This window comes from Hyposmocoma kahamanoa, unplaced genomic scaffold (genome assembly GCF_003589595.1).
Source record: "Hyposmocoma kahamanoa isolate Upper Pololo Valley unplaced genomic scaffold, ASM358959v1 210, whole genome shotgun sequence".
Taxonomy (NCBI): Eukaryota; Metazoa; Arthropoda; class Insecta; order Lepidoptera; family Cosmopterigidae; genus Hyposmocoma; species Hyposmocoma kahamanoa.
In genome coordinates this window covers 6,869,070-6,885,823 of record NW_020653731.1, presented here as the reverse complement: position 1 = coordinate 6,885,823, position 16,754 = coordinate 6,869,070, and the positions used below count along the sequence as shown (strand labels likewise).

Sequence of the window (16,754 nt, the reverse complement as noted above, 5' to 3'; positions counted from 1 at the left end):
TGTAAGTGAAAAAAAGACATATTCGACGATCGATGTGCTACTATTTTTCTTTCATATGTTTTCATTTCTTCAAATACTACAATTATAACATCGGAACTGGGACCTGAACGTGATCGTATTATTATTTAAATGTGATTTTCTTTTTATTAATGTAGCTCATTGATAAATATACTTAAAACAAACTTAAGAACAATATTTTTATATCATTTAATATAATAAATAAAATATATAAGCAATCTAGCTACCTAGTCAACCCATTTTTATTAGTGGAAACATTGTTTTCTCGTTTGTTAATGATACCTTTGTATCAAAGTCCAAGTAAATAAAACCTTTGGCATAAGATGGGAGAAACTAATATAGACTCTCTCTATCGACAATGTTACTTATTTTAATTTGTTTTTGACAACTTTACAACAAGTTTTACAACAGTTTTTGATTTGAAGCGGAAGCCTAACGACGACACTATTATATTAGAAAGCTTTTTTTTCTATTATTTATCCCACAGATAAGTATGTAAATACTCTTTTAAGATCATAAATATAATAAGACTACACAATTTTTAATAAGCCAAATATTGCGAAATAATAATATTTTATAAGTATTCGAATAATTGTAAACTATTAATCTATGAGATACAAACACCGAATAAACGCTTGGGAAAATTCTTTAGATCTAACTGGACTCAAAGCAGTGTCTGTATACCTAATCGGGGGTACTGCTCTTCTAACTGAAGAGATCGGGTCAGCAGATCCTACGAATTTCTCTGTTTGTTACATATAAGATCATTGTTGTAACTATTATAATGGATCGGTAGAATGGCAGTAGGTGGTAGTCTCGGGAGATACCGTTCTGATGTAGTGATTCTGTATTACAAGTTTTTCCCAAAATTGATCACATCGTACTGAAATATGCATTACTTATTTATACAACATTAAATAACCATCACAATTAATTTAAAATCATTTAAATATTGAATAAATAATAATTATGAATTTTTGTAATAATCAAAGTGCTGTAGGCAATTGCATAATTTTAATAGTTGTTGTTGTTTTTATTCATATTGATTTGAACTTCGTAATTGTCATGTATATCGCTAGATGCCGAGGGTGGCTCCTTCCACAGCTTATAACGTTTAATTATAATTATTTAATTAGTCAATTATTAAACACTGAAATTATATAACTTTGTATAAACACTAAAGTCGTAGGATGCAATTAGAATTATTTGTTTTGAAAGTAATTGTATTGATTTTGTGATTACCAATTACGCCGCTAAAGGTCACGGCTAGTAAAGAGGGTTGTAATATTTTGGGCAGGGAACTAAAAGGTGTCCTGTCGAGCTGTTTAACACTACCTAACAAATACTATGTGAATAGACACCAGATTAAAAGTAAGATTAGAGTAGTATAAAAGATCTGACGCGAGTGAAGAAAGCGAAAGAAGTAAGCCAGAATCCGTAAAGTAATAAATTCAGATTTTGATTACTCATTTACGCTGCTATTGGATGTGTTCTACTTATTCTTCAGGAGATTCGAGTTTTACGAAAAACGAATACTGAAAGTAAAGCTATTTTTTCGGATTTAAGTTACATATATTGGTTTTTTAAACAACTCAACGTATTAGTGATACCGTAGGGACCTGTAAAAGAGCCCACAACGTTTGTAGGTTTGAAAAAACAAATATTCGCTTTTGTGTGTGTAACAATCGCGAAAATCTAAGAACTTGACGAGGAACTAATATATCAAAACTTAGATATGATGATTTGAACTCAGTATAAATAAAAATTTGCATTTCAGTAAGGTTCACATACCAGTTATTATTATTTTCAGAATCTAGATACATCTGTTATTGGGTAAAGAAACAGATAGATATCGATTCGACCTTTGAGCGTTGCAAAGTGAAAATAAATAACGAGACTAGCGAATTCGCAGATCCACTATCCGAGGACTCGAAGAAGATTGAAGAAATGTGGTGCCGTTATAGGATGAAGTCTATTAAGAAAATATCAGATATTCAGAAAGGTTTCCCTAATTGGCATCAATGGGAGTAAGGTTCATAGAAAAATCATTTTTGATGCGAAAGTAGAATCTGAAAATAAAATCCACAGTTTAGATATTCCAATTGATTTGTAAGTGGGTTATCTTGAACCATAGCTATAAAAAATAAAATAGAACAGACAGAAAATGGTATAAACATCGACAAATTATGAAAAGTGGAACCTGGGTTTCGTTCATTTTAAAGTTTATCCAAAATAGAGACAGAATGATGGACAAGGTTGTTGGACTTTTAAAATAATTCCAAATTAACTAACAGATTCACAAATAAATTAGCTTCTACTTTTATTAAATCTAAATTAGAAGCTTTACCGTGTAAGAAGATGGTATTGTCGATCTTCTACTTGATAATAATATTCTACAGTGTCCACTTCATCGCTTCGGTCCCTCCTGTTCTAGGTCAAATCATTAGATGATTCATTGCCCGTGGTCATACTGCGTAGTCCTACTAGTAGTACGAATGTTTTTTGCCCGTGCTGCTCTTTTACCTCTTTTACCTAATAAAGGGACTTCATAGTAACCTCCTCAATGGAGGAATATATGACACCACCAGTATCCTCCATTTACTCTACAAACATATAATACCCCGCCTAATGGCAATAAAGCAGGCAATATTCGAAAAGGGCCTAATAGATTCTCTAAACAGAACTAATGATATCAACGTATTCAGTATCTCTGAAACTAAATTCTTAACAACGGCCGACACTGCCGTCTACTTCCTGGAGGTGGTTACTGCCCGAAGCTCCGTAGTCAAAATTCCTCAGCCTACTCTCGAGCTGTGGTCTAAAATTTACATTGTTTAGTTATTAATACTGTTTATGTAAACTGTACGTAATAAATAAATTAACTACACAAAAACCAACCGTTGAATTTAATTTAATTTTTAATTCGACCCTAACGCCATCTAGCGATGTGCGAAGTTACTGAAATTATTATTATCAGTTGTTGCGTTACAATTGTCACCTAATTGAAACCTAATAAAAACTATTATTTTTTTTATTTTGTCACCAGGTACCTACTGGTAATGATACCGGTGAAGATATTTGATCATTTTTAAGTACAATAAGTGAAATTTTATTGGTTTGTTGTACCTTAAGAATATCTATTTCTTAATGATTTATTGCTTGCAATGTTGAGTTTCTCACGTTTTGTAATTGTGAAGTTTCTTATGAAGACTTCTGTCCATTTCGTCATAATACAACAGTAAGCATCCTATCAGTATTCGTCTTACATATTAATAATGACTTACAAATTATTTCTAAAAGAATTATAAACGTCCATTTGTGAGAGTCAAAAACCAGTTCCCATTATTATTAAAATAATTATCAATTAACAATAAAAGGAAATAAAAGTTTACGATATGAAATTGTAACACAGTTGTAAACACCGAAGTAGAAAATCAAATGTGATGTTTTAGATCCGTTTGATATGGAACCGCTGCGTTAAACGATAAGTTTAACTTAACATGGATAAGGTGTCAGGATTAAAAATGCATTTATAAATATCTTTATTATTATTTTATTGACAACTGAGATCCCTAAAAATGTTAGTACTCAATTAAAACTATTTTAACCGACTTTAAAAAAGAAGGAGGTTCTAAATTGTATTTTATGTTATGTTACGCGATCATTCCGATATTTGTGAACTGATTTCAATGATTCTTTTTTGTTGGTGTACACACCAACAATCCTATTCAAATTTGAAGAAGGTATTCCATCTTTAAGGATGGAAAGTTAGGCAATGATCCATGACCCAGTTTATTCAATTTCACCCACTTTCCTATAAATGTAATTAAAATGAAAGTAAGTAAATGTTCAGGGTGATATTACACGTTTCGACGAGGCCTTCCATATTATGCGTTTCAGTTATCGTTGAGCAGACCACGGTAACGAACACAGCGAAAGCGGGGTTAACTTTTAAGGTCGGTTTACTTTAATAACAATAAATAAATAATTATAATACTTGTATTCTACCAGGGTCTTCGTAATATTTGTCAGTGCTGCAATGTTGGGCACTCATTCCACTTTCTAAAAGGTCCTGAAGACCATTGTCTTCATGAGCTTTTAATCGCAAAGATCTTAGGGGCACTTGCACTATGACCGTAAGTTGACAAGTCCTATGTGCCTGTAATTTCACCATCACCCTTACCCTTCGAAACCGGAATGCAGTAATGCTCACATTTACTGTTTGACGGCTGAAATAGGTAAGGCAGCAGTTCTTCCCTGGACGAACTCTTTCACAAGAAGCTCTACTGCCGTTAAAAGAAAAATGTATGTATGTTGGGTACATTTTATTACACGAAATTACTTCGCAAGCCCTTGGGGAACACCATAAGTTTGATCTAATTATTAATTTAAAGCTGTCGTATCTTACTAAGCTAACACTATTAGTTATACTTGAACGCCTCAAAAGTGACCAGTCAATAAGTTAATAAGGCGTCAAAGGCCTTCTCTCCGTCGCACGCAGGCGCGTTATAAAAAATTTTACAAAACGAACTATGCACGAATTTGATCTATTCATCTGATATGAAGGTGTCACTTACAGATATATCTATTTGCATAGTAATAGAAACGGCGGGTTATATTGTTATGTGTATACATATAGTGTATAGGAATGCGTTAAAAGTTTTGTATAATGTTTTGGATTGAAATAGTAGATATTTTTATTTATTTTTTTTGTGGAAACACGCGTCCAGTTGTTTTTCTAATTGATACGCAAATCCAACAAACTCAACAAAAGTGTCTAAAGTGAGTTTTTACAGTTTTCTCACAGCAAAAATATTTATTTATTTATCCAACAGTTATTACAATAAATTTCAAAAACTTAGTCTAATTGCGTAACTAATTATAGGTGAGCACCTCATTCAAAAAATTGTTTAAACGGTGTTTAAAAAATGACCAAAAATAATTTTAAGACTAAAAAAGATATTACTTAGGAAGATCTTTTTTTTTAAATAAAATACGCGACACGATTCAGACACTAAATAATAAACAATGCTATGTACCCGAACTAAGATAATAGAGAATTTTCTTTCTGACACTCAGCAATGAGTCAACGAAAATAAAATGTTTGGAGCAGTCATTAGTCATTAGACATACGAGCTAAAGGGGAATTGGAACCTAACACTAGTCTACGGCGAGGTGGGTGAAAAAGTCTTATGTGAAATCTCGGAAATCTGGAATCTTAAATTATAAATTAACAAGCACTTGTAGACAGTTAACCTTATTGTGAATAATAATTGTATAAAAGGAAAACCATATCTCATAGTTCTCTGCGCTTCGACAAGGGCGTCATTTTAAAAACCCTTTAAAGCCAGAAACAAAGATCTGCAGCAAATGCAGAGAAATTCGTAATGTCTGCGTACGAATATCGATTAATAAAATATAAGACGCACTTAGTAACTCCGTTGTAACGTTTTTCTTGAACCATTTTCCTCGTCTTCTACACTTAATTTTCAATTTTTATTTTGTTTTCAGTTTTTGTATTCAAGCTTATATTACCTACCCATTGAAATTAATATATATTTTTGGATTTAAAATCACATATAATACTTATTTTTTTCCAACGAACGACTGTTTTGAACTTGTTGAACTGAAAATGAACTTGGTGGATTTTAGAACCGAGAACAATTGTTTGTTTGTTAGAAGAAAAATATTATTAAAAATAAAAACAATTAACAAAGCAACATAAAACAAAATATTCAAATCATTGCAAAAACGTAAATGGACATTAAAAATAAACATTAAAACCACATTATTTAAGCAAATCAAAGACAAAAATAAAAACGGTCACTAAAAATAAACATTAAAACAATTCGGTGCCATATTATTTAAGCAAATCAACGTTTGGCACCTTTTTAAATAAGTCTGCTAAGAATTTTACACGATAGTTGCTAAAATTGCCATTCTAATGTTAGGCAGAAATACGGGTATGTTTATTAAAAGTATTAGTTAGGATGTTTTATGGGTAATTTTAATTGCAATGCAACAATTACAAAATGGAATAAAATTAAGTCAGTTAACAGGTTTTGCCAAGTTTACAGACTAATGAAAATATCAATTAGTCGAGTATAATTAGTTTTCGAAAGTAAACAATATGACTAACTACGTTAAGTACGAATATGACTGGTAATAAAGCAAATATTCCTAAAAAAATAATTGTTTTACATTATACTTTGTGCCACTTACAAGCTTTATCATTACATACCTAGCTATCACGATCGAACCCGTTGATTTTTTTTTAACTATACCTTTAGAACGTACCACAGACGCCATATTGGGTAATTCCAAGAAATATGTAATCTGATGACACACAGACAATCAAGGCAATAATTCTGCAGCACATCAAGTTATTATGTTGAAATTCATTAAGTAGTAAAGCACTGTGGAGAAAGAGATACGTAAATACTGAAAAAATCGTAACTTTTTTTGGTTTCGCTAAACCAAAACAATATTATTAATGAAAAGTTACTCTGTCTGTAACGTTTTCACGCCTAAGCCGCTGAACCAATATTGATGAATTTTAGTATAAATATCTCTATACTAAAATTCAGATATATAGTACCCTGGAGAAGGACATAGATTACTTTAAGTCACAAAAAAATCGTACAGGGGGTGAAATGGGGGGTGAAAGTTTGTATGGAGAACCAATGAAACTATGAAATTTGTATAGTACTGTAGGCTTCTTGAAGTATTCGTTCTATGCAGACGAAGTCTCGGGCACCAGCTAATATAATAGGCTTAGTTTAGGTAGCTCAGTTCGCGGTATGAACCGAAACATAAATAGACGCCTCGGTTACGTGAGCTGAGCTAAGTTAGCTTAGCTCACGCAGCGTTCGTTCTCGGTGTGGCCTGCGCTTTATGGAAATCGGAAACAATCACGGTACCACAAACACCCAGACCCCAGATTATATCGAAATATTAGTTTTCTAAACCTAAACCGATGTATAAGTCACTCAACCACAGAGGTCGTCAAAATAATATAAGCTTTGAAAGGTTATGGTAATTAGATGCTAAAATAATCTCTTAATTGTTTATAATGCTAAATTTGAAAGCAAACTTTCACATGCAACTGACAATAATCATAGTAAACCTCTGATTATTAAATTAATAAAGGAACTAACAGATATTCTAGATAAGCTAAATCGGTCACTATTAAAGTACATTTAACAAGCCATTATTTCGAAGCAAATTAAAATTTATGTGACAATATTAACAGCTAAAACGTAAAACAGTAAAAAGGCTTATACGGTAAACATGATTGTTATCTTCCAATTTCAATCCGGAAACATCGTGTGTGTTCTTTAGATTTAGTCTCAACTTTGAAGTCTTAAGCAGTCTTTGGGAACCGACGAAATCAAATATTTCATTTATGCTCTGATATTATCACATTTATGACTGGCATATGATGAAAATTAAGTTTTAATGGGCCTAATGAAATCGATTTTTCTGAAAAAAAGAGATCCATATCGTCTCGTTATAAGGTTGAGAATAGACGTTAGACCAAAAAAGTGTGTGTGCTGGGTTGAAGATGAAAATGGTTCCGTATTATTATAAGTTATTTTTGTAATAATAATAATAATAAAAACAGGTCTAAAATAACGACGTTTATGTGAAACAACATTTTCAACAAATAAATTATTTATACATATATTTTTACGCTCACACTTGTGAAACCCTGTATCGCGAGTATCATAGACACACACATAAACAACAACAAATTACACTAAAACTAACGAAAGAAGTCAATGTAGACCATACAAATATTTCTCTCGGCACGGTAATCGAACCCAGGACCACTGCGTGGCAGATCAGCATCGTAACCGTTCGTCCAGGCAGAGGCAGTTAAAAGGAAATGCAACTCTTTTTTCCGGGTCTAATTCGCGTATATATATTTTTTTTTCAAACAAACCAACGTTTCTGTACCTTTACAGGTTTTTAGGTTACCTGAAAAGTTTCATTTCCTATGTGTAACAATCACAAAAACTTAATAATTAAATAGAACTGTATTAAATCCAAAAAAATATCAGGTGGCGGAGACGTCAAAAAACCGGTTTAAGACCTACAACAAGCACATTTCAACAGATCTGCTGACTCGATCTGCAGCTCAATTGGACAAAGCGGTGGCTCTGGTGTGACACCAGACGCTTGTTCAAGTCCAGTCAAAACGAAGAAATTTTGCGTTATTCGATCTTCGTGTCAACAATAGCAACAAACTAGTGGAGTATTTTAACAAAAAATTTACTAATATCGTGGTAGTAAAACCATCATGATATTCATTCAATAAAATAAAATATTGAATTTTTTAATGCAATTTTGAAGCTGGTTTACGTCATTTTCGTATGTACCGAAAATTTTAATTGAAAAACCGGTTGAAACTTAAGATTTTTTTTTTATAATATAGGTATTTAGTATACTTCTATATACTTTTAGAATATATGCAAGGTGTTTGGAAATTTTTTTATCCGGGTGTAGAAAATTCCAGCAGTTAATACAAAAATTTTTGTACTCATTTTATATAGCATATTTTTAGCAGTTTCCTCATATTTTGGATTGAAATTCTAAATTTAAATGTACTTGTTTTGCCTCCTTTTTCTTTGTTATTGTCATTATTTTCTGTATTCCGTTCATACCTTTACTTTTAATAAACTGTAAGTACATTTCCTTTGGTCTTCACCCGCACCCCGTTGATACAGTCCGCTACATCGGAAGTGTTGAATTAATTTGAAAAACAAAAAAAACTTACTCATTCAATAGTCCCCGGAATATTAAGTAAAGCAAAACGCACACTCAACACGTTATTTTAAAGAAAAATCTCCAAAGGCCCCGAAAATCAAAAGCAAGTTAAAAAACTAAAACTGTCAACGCGTTAATAAGAGACTAATGTACATTAAGCATGTATAATGTATGAGACGGCTCGCGGCCCGGGTGGCCAGATACAATCTCGATATGAATTCGATATAATCGAGAATATTTCTCGATTCTCGTCGCGATACGATTCTTGATTCTCTTAATTACTGTTAATGGGTCGAGACCGTGGTAGAGCTTCTTCGAAACGCTTATGATTTCAATGCGTGAGGTAAATTCTTTGGTTATAAAGGGAGGGTTGTGACACACGCTTAAACTTGTGAAACGAACGAATAAATCGTCAAAATGGTTGGTGGATTCTTACATCTTGTTTGAGGATGTGAGAGATTAACTACTGCGTGTTTCAACTTTTCACCGAAAAGATACAGAAAAACTAGTTCACCTTAGGAAATGAGAATATTTCTTAAGATCTAAACCGCGTATATTTGTTTTTTCAAACAAACGAACGTTATAATTAAACGTTGGTTTATTTGAAAAAACAAATATACGCGATTTAAAATTCGAAAAAATAGTCTCATTTCCATTTTTAACTGCCTCTGTGGCCGAACCGTTACCATGCTGGACTACAACGTAGAGGTTCTGGTTTCGATTCGAGATAAATATTTGTATGACCTATAAGTGAGTTTGGGTGTAATTTGTGGTTGCCTATGTGTGTGTCCATGGCACCCGCGTTACAGGGTTTCCTTAGTGCGGGGCTATGAGTGTGTGCGCGTTATTATTATTTCGCAGTTTTCTTTGTACATTGTGCTATGTACCTTTTAATTTTTTTACACAGAATGTATTTATTTCGTACCCTTGGCATAATAATGCCACTAGTGATACCTACGTGAAAAGTGCTTTTATATCACGAAAGTCATAAAAATACTACGCACTATGCATGTATTCGTTTTGGTGGAAATTTACTAGCATAAAGTTGACAAAAAGGATCTATGCCACTGATTCTGTGGTAACCATATTTTTTTTGTCTTGATAGGGATGACACCGATATTTGTACCCTAGGTACAATAAACCTACATATTGTCATACATCACAAATGCTTTTGTCACATATTGTACGTGTGACTTTTATTTATTACTTGTACTTGTAACTTTTCCATGTAAAGCATAAAAAAGTTATTATAATATATACTAATTTCGTTCGTAGAATCTGTAAATGTTTCTCCTGAAAAGTCGTCATTTTGCAGATGTGGCTTTTACTCTAAAGGTGCAATTTATGGAATTTATTTGCTATATTCGTTTTCTGGCTTATGGTAGGCCCTTTAATTCTGTATCAGCTACTCCGATTACTTAATGCGTATCGTTAAATTTAATTTACTTGTGAGCACAGACACATGCAAATGACATCCAAGTTACTAACTAAAGGTGAACTTCTGGACAACGACGTCTCCAGCAACAGGCACGCCGCGACTGATCAGTATATTATACATTATGGAAATGTATATACAGCGATGTTTTTTTAATATCAAGTGACGGAACGAACAAGTCGTGCGCCTGGTGGTAAACGACACGTCTATCCGTAACAGTTGCAGTGCTTAGTTTAGAAGCTTTTAATCGCAAAGATGGGGCACTGTTACTGTGCCCGTCACCCTGAGACATATATTGACAAGTCCCATGTGCCTGTAATTTCACTAGCGCCCTTACGCTTCCAAACCAGAACGCGGTAATGCTCACATTACTGCTTGGCTGCAAAAATAGCTAAGGTGGCAGTACTTCCCTGGAAAAACTCTTTCACAAGGAGCTACTAATTTCCAAGTGTTTTCTATGTAGTAGCCGCTCACTGCTTTTCCATAGACAAGTATCAACAACTTACTGACAAAATCCAATTACTTACATACATTGAACATTTTGTACTGAATCAATATGAACACTACACTGTCCTAGTCACCAATCTATATTACTGTAAGAAAAAAGAACAAGATAAATAGAAAAATGTAACAAACAATTTGAGAGTAAAAGCATTTTGTTTTAAGCTTTGTTTTCATCTTTGCCCCATTGTTTAAAAAACTTATACTTTACTGTTCATATTTTTTATTTCTTATGTTCAAAGTTTCATAATGTATAGGCAATTCTACTTCTTAATTACACTGTATTCCCAAACTGGCTTCAGAAACCAGGAAATTTGTTTAATGTGTCTTATCTCACTACCACGGCTTCTGTAGAAGCTTCTCTGATCGACGATTATTTTCAACGGCAATTTAAATTCAGCTTTCATCTGACGCCAGTGTCTGATTACAATGTTATAAGATTATAGATAAGACGTGTGTTGAAACGCAATCTGATTTACACAAATTTCAACTTAAATTTAGTGTCAATAAAATTACTAGTCATAAAACAATCCTGGCTACTGGTACTACTACGAAAATGACCAGATATGATTAAGGTAACTTGATGTCAATATAACAGTGTGAAGTTTAACTGTGGTTACACACGGAGACTTTCGCAGTGAATTTGTGTCGCTTATGGCACGTTTGTGAAACGATCGGCTAAATATGCCAATAACAAAAAAATATGAACCTATTTACAATTACATAATTCCACTTTTGATGTCATATGAAGAAAACCAATATTAGAAGTGGAACCAAAATGAAGAAAAGAATTGAGGAATAGGCTGTACGGCTCCATGCCAAAACCATTAAAACTCTACAAAAAAATAATAGGGATGAGGGCTTGCGAAATTACTTATTTTCAACTTTGAACTTGACGTCACCATTACTTTTCCCCTCATTGTTTTAAAAATAAAACACCTGTTTATGATAGTTATTAAAAGTTTAATGAAAAAAAAAATTTAAAAAAACATGAACTATTCTTGTGTAGTTTTGTGGGCTGGTTTATTTTTCGCTTTCGTGCTATTTTTTTAGACATTCATATTACATGTCTTCTATTTTGGCAAAGCGAAACATTGTTCAGTATTTTGAGGACAGTGAGTGGGTTACAAGATTAAAAGCGGGACTGTCCCGCTCAAGGCGGGACGTGTAGTCACGTTAAACTATCCTGGCTTTGAGTCAAAAGCACTAAAATAGATAATTGCAATCAAAATAATTACCTGTATGAGGCATCGTGGAGGAAATACACCTGAAACAAAAAAAAATGTTATTGAATGGTACAACTCGAATGTCCTTGTCCTTGGCGACCTTAGTGGCTCTACACTCTCAGCTCTGGGCGCTCAATGAGATTCCCGGTAGAACTAACCAAAAAAACGAACTTTTCTTAATTGGGTCTGAGTATTCTAGTTAATGTCCCTAAAGGTAATGTCCTTCAGGGACATTAACTAGAATACCGTTACATTACAGAATTCCATAGTTTGAGATTATACAATTGATGTAATTGTTTGGCACAAAACACATTTTTTTTCTTATTTCAAATCTGATCTCGCTATGTTGATAAGGCGAACATTTTTATGCCAAAAATCAATAGTAATGACTAATGACTAAATCGCTAGATATTTTCATAATAAAAGTGAAGAAGCATTATTTATTCATGTAATAATAAATAAGCCATATTAGCATAATGGTTTTACCTGCTGCCTCTCAAGCAGAGGGTCGTGGTTTCGAATCTGGCCTTTTTCTGTAAAGAAAAACGTTTCCTTGAAAATTTCATTAATAAAATTAAATATTAATAACCTTTGTAAAAAATAGTCAAAAATAGGATGGTTTGCTTTAATATTATATATAACTTGTTGATGACTTTACAACATCAGTCACCCGTGACCATGGGAAAAAACAAATATACACGATATTTATATTCGAAAACAATAGTTTCATTTCCTATAAGAAAACTATTTAACGACTAATAGATCTTATAGCGAGTTTCATTTTCTTAGCTGCTTGCTATGATCAACTTTACAAAAAGAATTAGTAGCAATAGTGATCCTTGTGAATGAGTTCGTACCTTACCTAAATCTGCCGCCAAGCAGTAATGTGAATATTACTGCGTTCCGGTTCTCAAACGTAAGGTTACTGGTGAAATTACAGTCATATAGGACTAATTAAATCAACTTATGTCTCGGGGTGACGGGCGTAGTGACAGTGCCCCACAGGTCTTTGCAATTTAAAGCTCTAAGCGGCTTTGCAACTGTTATAGAGAGGCATTTCGCTTACCACCAGGCGCACATCTTGTTCGTCATAAACAAAAAAAAAATCAACGCATCCAAGTAACATTCGATGACTCATTGTTCGTTTGTCTCCATTCTGTAGTGACGTGACATGGCACCCCTAAGTATTAATATATACATCAAAGATCTCAGAACAGTGATATGTGTGATGGAAAGAAAGAATACAGCCCTGTAGTATCAAAGGTCTCAGATCCACCTTTACCCTGATAGTAGGCACTTCTGTCTTTTCACAATATTCTTATTATGTATTAAACATCGTAAATCTTTTATTTCAATTCAAGTAAATTTCTCATGGCCCCTAAAAAACAAAACCGAGTAACACACAAAAGGGCACAATTTTGGTGTGACGCCAACATGAAACCACGGTTATGATTACCGAGCCATATTATTCACCGATAAGGGAGTTAAATCATAATTTATTCAAATTAAAAATACTTATCAAAATACGATGCGGTGGTAAATCACGGATTAAGTGAGTGGGTGCGTGCGCGCCGAGAAAATCGATCTTATCGGTGTGCCCGATCACCGTGAAAATCCAAAAAATTAACGGTACCAAAAAAAATTTTTACTGTCAAGGCGATGGGATTTTAAAGGGTTCCGACTTACTTAAATTGAATTAAATTAATTAGAAACGTTGGTTTATTTAAAAAAAAAAATATATTGAGATACGAAAGTGAATAGGCATTATTTAGGTGTTTATGTCCGTTATTTTCGACCTCATCGTCACTTTCAATCAGGTGAAATGGAGGTCAAATGCGCACTTACATTCTATTAAACAAAGATACGAAAAAATACTTTCATTTCCATATATAATAACTTTTATGGAGATCGATTAGAATTTTAAGGTTCCGTTATATTTATTCGTGCGAAAGATTTTTAAAAACACCTTACTAATAGATATAAAATAATTATCATCCATAATTTTGTTAAAGCTTTACAAGAGCTCCTTTAACTATATACATAATGTCTGCTGTCCATTTCGAAAAAGGCATTGTTACTGTGAAGGCATAAAGACAATTTATAAGCGGTAGTGACAGCCATCATCTGATTTCACAATGTACCGCCTTATGCCAAAAAAAAGTACAGCTTGTAATTACAACATTGAACCCTAAATATATTACGATTAAGACGGCTGGTTACACGCGAATATCAGTTTAAAATGCGTGCCCCTTGCCCTTAGGCTGTTTTTAAAATAGAGTTTCTTGTATTGGAATATACATTACATCGCGTAGAGTTTGAAATCAGAACTTTATATGTCTTGTCCTGAATAATTATCGTAAGTGACAAAGGGTCGAGCAGTCACTGGCACTCGTAGTGCTGTTGCTGAATTATATCCAGTTTTCAGATAGCACCTCAACATCTATTTTGCAATCGTGATGCACTTGCAGTGTAGCTTATATTACTTCGAGCTAAGGCGTTTTACAGCACAATACACACATAGATAACCAGAAATTACACCCAAACTCACTAGAGAAATAAATGTAGGCCATACAAATATTTCTCCCGACCCGGGAATCGAATCCGGGACCTCTTGCGTGGCAGACCAGCATGGTAACCGTTCGGCCACCGAGGCAGTCAATATTAATGAATGTTACTGTTAATGTAACGCACATGTAATTCAAAATTAATAATTCAGGTTTTATTAAACTGTTATTTATGTAGTGAAAACGATATATGGAACACAGGGTTTGTAAATCTTACAAAGTTACAATCATGTCTGAAAAGCAGGCTCGGTTTTTACTAATGCATTCGGTGTTGCCTCCCCCTTATTTTCAGCGATGGAATATAGCGTTAAGCATCTCGATCTCGCCTTGTACTCACACAAGCTGCAATCATTACGACTGCACAGCAACTGCGTAATAACTGCTGACTAGCGTTCCGTCAGCATTACAATTTTGCAATTGCAATTGTAAAAACATACAAAGACGTATGTTCTATTTTCACGTGTTGATAGTTGCTGCTCTCAAATAATTAATATCAAAGTCTACCGCTCAGTATAAGAATGTTCATATAGATTAAAAAACAACCTGAATATCTCATAACTTCTAACATGGCTTTTAGGATCCGTAATAAATATAAGATAAGATTCAGGCATTACTTTGCAGAAGTCCATGTTCATAAAAATGGAAGGAAATTAATTTGCTACTCCGCGAACCCAAAACCTTTGCGAAACCGCGCGTCGAAGAATCGCAAACTAATTTACTCCCATTTTTATTTTAACATTCGACAAATACGTCTGACGCTTTATTGCGTTAACCAATCTTTTGTGACAATTGTTACAAATCCGAAGTCCATACGAGGTTACGTATTCAGTAAGGATTCCAATAATATGAGAGTGGTACAGTACGGCAATGTTTATAAAATATCTTACCACGGAACTTTCTCTACTGTAAAGATGTTAGGCGTATTAAACGTTTATAGGATTGCCGGAATCGTAACAATTGTTACACTTGTAAAGTGTTCATATTTTCTAATGTAATACAAAATAACAAGAACATTCGTAAAAATGTAAAATACTTCTTCAGCGCTCTAGACAAATATTTCTATTTTTATGCCGCGTATGTTGTATAAAAAAAATTCGCTGTTGTAATCCATTTACTATCTTTCACGAAATGGAATAAGGAAGAGTCAGACCAACAAGGTTTGAACCAACCCTTACACTGTAATTAATACAATATTACAGTATCCTGAGTATATCAAAAAAATAAAAAACCTTTATTCGCCCTAAACGCAAAGTGTGACCGCGCTTGGTTCGGCTGCGATCTGATATTGTCCACCAACTGTTTTGCATAACGACATAACTTTACTAGTGCTGTGTTATTGGTCGATGTTCATGTCGATAAATGCAATTTTTAAGTATTTAGTTTGATATTGATTTTCACATAGTGGAAATTAATTGTGACAAGGCTGTGGTACGCATAATCAGCCACAGGTGTACAAACAATGCTTTTATAAATTGTAAATTTTAACTTTGGAAATTGGTGTCAGTAAGGTTAACAAAAATTTTGCCCCATTGAGGTGTGACACACCATCACTAAAGTATTGTATCAATCTAAATACACACACAAGCATTAGAATAAAACTTCTTGTACAAGAGTTCGTTCAGGGAAATACTGCCATCTTACCTATCAGTAGCATTGCAGTTCGTCCCGTCACTTGGTATCATAAAAAAACACACTTAATTGATATATTTAACTATTTTTATTATAATAGATCTCTGGCCAGATGGAGTGATAATTTACGAAAGGCTGAGGCGACAAGCCAAGGACTGGATGAAATGGCGCGCATTGGGAGAGGCCTATGTCCAGCAGTGGACTGCGATAGACTGATGATGATGATGATGATTATAATATATACATGTATTTTGAAAATAACAAATAAGATAACCACTTAACATAAGACCACTCCAATAAACTAATCTTGTATTCTTTCCTTTTACTCTGCTTTAGAAATACTCTGTACATAAAGCTCTTTTTTCGTTCCAAATGCAAACGAAATCACGAGCTGTAATTTGTCAGTACAGCTTATAATAGAAATAAAAGTCCTAATAACTTTCGCTACAAACCAATGCCCCTTCCTTATCTAAAAGAAGGGTGAGCGTATCAAAAAATATTACCAAAACCATTAGCATAATGTTAGACGACAAAATGCTAAATAACAGCTTAGGCACGATGGACACGCTAAACTATACAACAGCAATACCATAACGAAAGCCGGTCGAGTCG

The 16,754-nt window shown here is 33.6% G+C and overlaps 1 protein-coding gene across 1 annotated transcript in view; it reads right to left on the bottom strand.

Annotated features, from left to right (window-relative positions):
- The window catches only part of LOC113227410 (paired box pox-neuro protein-like), a 56,778-nt gene extending 44,307 nt beyond the window's left edge, over nucleotides 1-12,471 (bottom strand). The window contains exons 1-2 of the mRNA XM_026460321.1: nucleotides 12,436-12,471; nucleotides 11,962-11,990 (exon numbers count right to left, since the gene is read on the bottom strand). Coding sequence (XP_026316106.1) covers nucleotides 11,962-11,974 — 13 coding nt within the window. The 5' untranslated portion in view covers nucleotides 11,975-11,990; nucleotides 12,436-12,471. The remainder of the gene's footprint in view (nucleotides 1-11,961; nucleotides 11,991-12,435) is intronic.
- Between the last annotated feature and the right edge of the window lie 4,283 nt (nucleotides 12,472-16,754).